The sequence below is a fragment of the Solanum pennellii genome, chromosome 10, assembly GCF_001406875.1.
Source record: "Solanum pennellii chromosome 10, SPENNV200".
NCBI lineage: Eukaryota > Viridiplantae > Streptophyta > Magnoliopsida > Solanales > Solanaceae > Solanum > Solanum pennellii.
The window spans coordinates 56,758,373-56,765,291 of record NC_028646.1 but is presented as its reverse complement, the minus strand read 5'-3'; the positions used below and the strand labels follow the sequence as shown (position 1 = coordinate 56,765,291).

Here is a 6,919-nt window from a genome sequence, read left to right as displayed (position 1 = left end):
CACAACGAGCAACTTTTTCCAAAAAAATATTTAATATATATAAACAATTTATTGAAAAATGGATAAACAAAAAATATTATGCTCAAGAACTTATAAACTAAAAATGTTCGCTCGTCTCTATTCCTTGTGATCCACAAGCAATTGTGACAAAAATTTGACCCACAAACTGTTTTGTTTCACCAATTTAAAATGGTATCAAGCCTAATAACACTAGCACAAAAGTATAATATTTGTTCAAATCACCAAACTTTTTAAAGAGTAAACATGTAAAATTTTAAAAGTTTGTTAGCTAGCCTAAGTCTCAACATCACTGTCTAATCATATCTTACTCCATAATTGTTCAACTTGTCAATTTTCTTCTTCCTTATTAGAATTTAATTTTGTGGTCAAAGCTGAATATTGCCGGTTCAACTAAATTCATTGTTTTTCACTCAAATTATGTAAACATAAAAGAAATTTTAAATACATCACTTGGTTCTGAACCACTAACTCCTTTTTCATGTTTGATAATGAGTACGAATATAGTATATGATTACCTACTTTGAAATTTCTCAGTCCTTTCTGTTAATATATAATAATTTGTTTGAGCTAAAGATAAGCATAACCACTAATAATCGTAGTCAATGATAATTTGATATAAATTTAGCATGTTTGAACTAGTGTTGTTACTTGATTTAACGTAGAGATAAAACAAAAGCAATGGCGCCACAGGTGAAAGCTGATGAATTGGTTCCACATCCAGTGAAGGACCAATTGCCAGGAGTTGATTATTGTGTTAACAGCAACCCTTCATGGCGTATGTGATTTGTGTTACACTTTACTTTCTTGATCTCAACTAGTTTAAGACTGAAAAGTTGTTGATTAGTTCATTGTACATACATGTTAATTTTCTTGCTTTTCATTTCATAGTTTAATTGGTTTTGCTTACTTTCAATTCTCTCTGTTTCCATTTTCACTATTTGATTGCCTGAAGAGCATGTTGAAAACTAGATGTGTGTTGTTTGGATCCTTTAAGTGTGTTGGCGTTCCTTGAGTTCCGGTTACCTATTCAAATTTCTGTGAAGTGACAGAAAGAATTAACTAGTAAGTAAATGAGACAGATTTGAATTGAACAGAATGGATTATATAGCCTGTGGCAGATTCAACCATGAGCTTGTGGTTTGGCAGGACTAGTGATTCCAGGTCGATCCCTGTATATGTCTGCAAAAAAATAAGAATAAATTGATTTAGATGTACATTTCAAAATTCACTCTCTCAAGAACCCGTAGTGTCTAAATTATGGATCTGCTTCTGCGTATAGGATTGTTATGTGTTTTAATCATCAAAGGGATCAGATGTTTTGATTTGATCACTTTCATACTCATGTTACCTAATAAAGCCTCGAGTTTTTCTTTGTTTAAATGCCTAAATGTACGTTCAAATCATAAGTGTAAAGCCAATACAAAAGATTCTGTGTTGTCCTCTTCGTGTGATCGGAAGACAGAATACAAGCTGTTGACTGTCCACTTCTCTAAATAATATGCAGCGGAGGCCATTATTCTGGGTTTTCAGCACTACATAGTTATGCTGGGAACTACTGTCATTATCCCGACCATCATTGTTCCTCAAATGGGTGGTGGCAATGTAAGTATTTACTTTATCAGTATTTTTGAAGAGCAATTTGGGTTTACAAGTTCGGGCACATGGAGTACTAGTGTACTTACAATAGTAGTTTCAAAATTATGTCTTTCAGGAGGAGAAAGCTCAAGTAATTCAAACTTTGCTCTTTGTTGCTGGGCTGAATACTCTTTTGCAGTCTTTGTTTGGAACCCGGCTTCCTGTGGTGATAGGTGGATCATTCACATTCATTATTCCAGCTACTTTTGTTGCATCATCCAGTAGATACAATACATATCTTGACCCACGCGAGGTTGGCATATTCCATCTTGTTGCATCAGTTTCCAGTTTTATGTTTGAGTTTGATTCCGGCTTTATTTTCATCATGTTCTTCAGAGGTTTATACATTCGATGAGAGGAATGCAGGGAGCTCTGATGATTGCATCCATACTTCCCATACTAATTGGCTTTCTCGGACTCTGGAGAATTGTCATAAGGTGTTCGTTTTGCAGGATTTATCCTTCATTTCCATCCTATTCGTGTTTGTATCATTAAGAAAAAAAGAAGTCTTATTGCAGTTGTTTAACAATGTAGGGTCCTATCTCCTCTCTCTGCAGCTCCACCAGTGTTTCTTGTAGGCCTTGGTCTATATACGCAAGGTTTTCCGCTTGTAAGACTTCTGATTATTGATTGCTATCTTTTAGATAGGCCGTTGATGCCTTTCACAAAGTGTAATTAGTTATATACATCGACAGTACACCGTGTGCAAGCTTGCCATATTCCTTGATTTCACTAGTATAGAAATTTCCATATATAGCTTTTAAATGATTTCAGAAACTATTTCCTAACTCCGTTAACTAAGAATTAAGTTTCTTAGGATGAATTAAGAAAAAACCAATACATTGGTAAATTCAACGAATGCTTTTCTAAATGAGCTAAATGTAGAAGGCCTCTAGTCATTTTGTAACATATTTTATTTCCACGAAGTAGTATCTATATGTTTTCCCTTTTTCGTCATTGGATTTACTAACTTCTTATTCATTTCTGTTGATTCAGTTGGCAGAATGTGTTGAAATTGGTCTTCCAGGGTTAATAATACTATTATTGTTGTCTCAAGTAAGCCATTTCTTTAATAAACAGCATCGAGTTTCCATGCAGATGAATTTCTTCGAATGAATTCTAATAGTTGTCAGTAGTCTAATATATGGGATACAAATGTTTGTGCAGTACATTCCTCACATGTGGAAATTAAAGCGTCCCATCTTTGAACGATTTGCTGTCCTATTATCAGTTGCTATAGTGTGGGCATATGCAGCTCTTCTCACTGTGACAGGTGCATACAACAATAGACCTCCACAGACTCAATTTAGTTGCCGTGTGGATCGCTCTGGGGTCATTAGTGGAGCTTCATGGTATGCTACATTAAACTCGGGTTTTAGTTAACTCATATCCTTGTTCCTTAATGGTATTTATAACGAACAAAATGATATCCTGAAGTGGTAGATATTTGAAGTACAAGATCATTGGTAACAATAGAAGCTTCGTTTCGAGGATTTTAGGTCAACTACAATTTGATGTTGTATTTAACTTCTTTCCTCATTGAACTCTTCTCTATAGAATTCTAAGTGATTTGGCTCTGCTTTCACTGACTTGCGGAAATGCAGGATAAAGGTACCTTATCCATGGCAATGGGGTGCTCCCAAAGTCGATGCTGGAGATGTCTTTGTAATGATGGCTGCAGCTTTGGTTTCTCTTGTCGAGGTCTATATACAGTTCTAATAACTTGGTTCAGGTTTCTCTCTTGCTAGTAAAAACTATAATGAAAAATGTATGCTTTTTCCTTCGAGAAACAGTTTTTCCATGTATAAGATACATGAAGCTAACAGATTGTTTTTAAAGATGTCACTAGTCCTTGTTCGGCACTAAACTCTGAAGTCTTTCATGATACGAGACATCTTTGTGAAGAACTGCTTCCATAGATTTTCTATGAAGTATTCCTATTTTTGTTATTTTGACAGTCTACTGGAGCATTTATAGCAGCTGCAAGATATGGAAGTGTAACACATACACCGGGTTCAGTAATTAGCCGTGGTGCTGGTTGGCTGGTTGGTGGATGATATTTACACTTCTCGTTGACTGATCTTTATTCAATTGCAAAATTTCTCTACTTACATCAATTTGGTTTTCGTGACATCCAGGGATTAGGCCTTTTGCTGAGTGGTCTATGGGGAACTGCGAGCGGATTTACTGTCTCAGTGTAATACGTCTACCCCCACAGCATCTGATTTCAAACATCATTTTTTCCTACGAAACGCTTAAAGTAGAACATTTACTTTGTGCTAAAGCTCATACTACTGTCCTAAAAGAGCTAAAGTTCGGTCAGGAAAGAGGATTACTAGTATTATGAAACTATTTCTTCCAGTCATTTTGTAGTCTCTATAATGTAAATCATCGGTGAGAGTTTCATGCGAGTAAAGTTAAATAGGTTGACTTCATTAACTAAATATTTTTCTCTTGTGATCTATGCAGTGAAAATGTAGGTCTTGTGGCAATGACTCGAGTTGGAAGTAGAAGAGTGATTCAAATGTCTGCAATATTTATGCTTTTCTTCTCCGTGTTAGGTAAGTAAGATAATCAAGTAATAATTTAAGAGTCTGATCTATCGGTATTTTTGGTCACTTTATCCCTCGTCTTAAGGTATTCTGTTTGATGCTCAAATTCGTTAATAGAGGTATTATACGGCTTATACTGTAGATCGATCATTTGGTTTCAGAATTTCTTTTGAGACTAATGGTTGAAATTTTTTGTCCATGAACAGGAAAATTTGGAGCTGTTCTTGCTTCCATACCTCTGCCAATTGTTGGAGCTTTGTACTCTGTCATGTTTGCTTTCATGTGTATGTCATTCCTTTCAGCATTTATAGTGTAAGCTATATATATATATATATATATATAGTTCTTCAAGCAATTTCTGCGCGAATGCCTTCTTGATCCCTGTCTCGATCAGCATTGGAATGTTGAGCTTGTATAATCAACATCAAAAACTAAAATGTGCAATAAAAATGAGAATACACTTCCTTCATTCAAGGTGTATGATTATTTGTTCTGACGTTTGATTTTTTAATGCAGCTTCTGCTGGTCTTGGATTACTTCAGTTTTGCAATCTCAACAGCTTCAGGACTAAGTTTATATTAGGTTTGTCCATCTACTTGGGTTTTTCTGTGCCACAATACTTCAATGGTTATGTGATAACCACTGGTGATGGTCCCGTTCGCTCTGGCTCTGCCTGGGTATGCGCCACATATTTCATATTCATTTTCAGTTCAATGCAATAACTTTTACATGTTACTGAATTGAATGATGATAATTTTTGTCCTTTAAACGAATTGCAGTTTAACAAAATAATGCAAGTAATCTTCACGTCCCCGGCCACAGTGGCAGGAATTGTAGCATTGTTCTTGGACTTAACTCTTGCTCGAGAACATGTCAACACCAAGAAAGACAGTGGAAGGCATTGGTGGGCAAAGTTCAAGCATTTTGACAATGATCCTAGAAGTGAAGAGTTCTATTCTCTCCCTTATGGCCTTTCCAAGTACTTCCCCTCAGTATAAATATATAGTACCACTTTTTCTTTTTTGTTGTAAGGAAAGAAATAATATATGTGAATTGAAGTGACGCCTTTGGAATATGAGTAGGGCTTCGTACGTTGGTTAGGATAAACTTTTTCTGGTCCAGTACAGGACATGAGATGATATTTTATTAAATATTTATGTAAGTATATGTTGCGCCTTTTTGATGTATACTTCTTCATCTAATATGTTTAAGGATGAATAAGACATATATAAAAACACACTACCAAGTTTGAAACTTACTTTGAATTCACTCTATATGTGTTTAAGGAATAAGATCCCTAACCATGGACTTTCCTTACCATTATTGGACATGCATCACAATTGTTAATTTTTTGTGTAGTTTGACTTTGGCAGATCAATGACTAGCTTAATTAAGTGTGGCAAGTTTCTCAATGAGACACATATTTGAATGATTAATTTTCTTTTTGTAACATGTGTTCATTGGCACTTTTAATGGAGTCCAGACTATATATACATTTCTCTCTCTACAACTATAGGTAGAATAGTCTCTTTAGAGATATTTTCAATGCTATATTTTGTTTTTAGAGATATTTAGATACCAATTTGATTTAAGTAATCGCACGAAAGAAGGAACTAATGGATTTTTCCTAAAGTCATATAACTTCTCGAAGAAAAGTAAAGGGTTCCTCGTATTGTTATGCAAGACTCTACTAGACATGTCCTCATGTGATGTAATCGTTGAACCTAAGACTCTGATACCAAGTTTGTCACGACCTAAAACGAGTCATAAGAGGTACCCACACTTAACCTCTTGGTGGGCGAAGCAATGAAATCACAGGCCAACTCATATTAATTGTTCAACGTACTAAATACTAATCATAATGTGGAAGCTGAAATCTTGTCAATGATAAGAAATGCAAAACCACTAAAGTCTATTAAATATCATTTTCGAAACCTGAAAGTCATCACATTAAGGACATCCAATAAACCTCAAATACTAAGTCTAAGAGTATCAAATAAAAACACCTAAATATATAAAGTAGTTTGTGTTCGAAAACTAAGAACGTCATGCCACGACTGAGAGAATCCAACACGAGTAGGATGAATAGTTCACCCTAAAACCTGATATATTAGAGACTAGCTAGAGCCGACGTTGCGGCCAACTCAAAGTAGCTAATATAATATGAAACTTAATGCAAGTGTAGTTTCATAGTATTGTATTATCTGTATGCACGTAATCAAATTTTATCTGATAGATCGCACGTGCAGTTACTTGCAAATCAAAACACAGTTAATGATTTGAACATGAAACATTCATGGATCAAGTTCAATTGATTCAAGGGTACCTGTTTCGGGGTGTATACCCGAATGCATTGTTGAATCCATCCCATTTTTTTTGGTCAACTTTAGCTATTCAATTGGTACAAGCAATTGTTAAAAAGGAATAGTAATTGGAGTTGAAAATAAAAGATTTGGTAGTTGGCAAATTGGTAAGATTTGCAACCATTCTTGACTTTGCTATGTTTACATATGTCATTAGTGACATAGACATGGTTTTATCCTTCTATAAATAGAGCATTCTTGCTCATTTGTAGAACACACCAAGTTAGAGAGAAAAACCATTTTGAGAGCAAAGTGAGTATTCCATAGACTATACAAGAAAATAGTCTGTGAAGAAAAATAGAGTGTGAGCGATATTTAGTAAGACGGAAATCAAAAGAGTGTTGTTCC

General features: G+C 35.0%; 1 protein-coding gene across 1 annotated transcript; it reads left to right on the top strand.

Annotated features, from left to right (window-relative positions):
* The first annotated feature begins 563 nt into the window (after window positions 1–563).
* On the top strand, window positions 564–5,466 carry LOC107001813 (nucleobase-ascorbate transporter 4-like). Its single transcript, XM_015199774.2, has 14 exons — window positions 564–796; window positions 1,526–1,623; window positions 1,733–1,909; window positions 1,993–2,093; window positions 2,191–2,266; window positions 2,653–2,712; window positions 2,824–3,008; window positions 3,261–3,357; window positions 3,615–3,701; window positions 3,795–3,853; window positions 4,126–4,217; window positions 4,415–4,492; window positions 4,725–4,885; window positions 4,988–5,466. Exons 1-14 carry the CDS (start codon window positions 700–702, stop codon window positions 5,204–5,206), a joined length of 1,587 nt encoding a protein of 528 aa, XP_015055260.1. The 5' UTR covers window positions 564–699; the 3' UTR covers window positions 5,207–5,466.
* Window positions 5,467–6,919: the final 1,453 nt, after the last annotated feature.

Excerpts from the sequence above, each read along its gene's own strand:
- LOC107001813 (XM_015199774.2), top strand. The coding sequence starts at position 700 with ATGGCGCCACAGGTGAAAGCTGATGAATTGGTTCCACATCCAGTGAAG. Across the intron at positions 3,854-4,125 it reads AGCGGATTTACTGTCTCAGT|TGAAAATGTAGGTCTTGTGG; the intron begins GTAATACGTCTA and ends TGATCTATGCAG. Across the intron at positions 4,886-4,987 it reads TTCGCTCTGGCTCTGCCTGG|TTTAACAAAATAATGCAAGT; the intron begins GTATGCGCCACA and ends AACGAATTGCAG.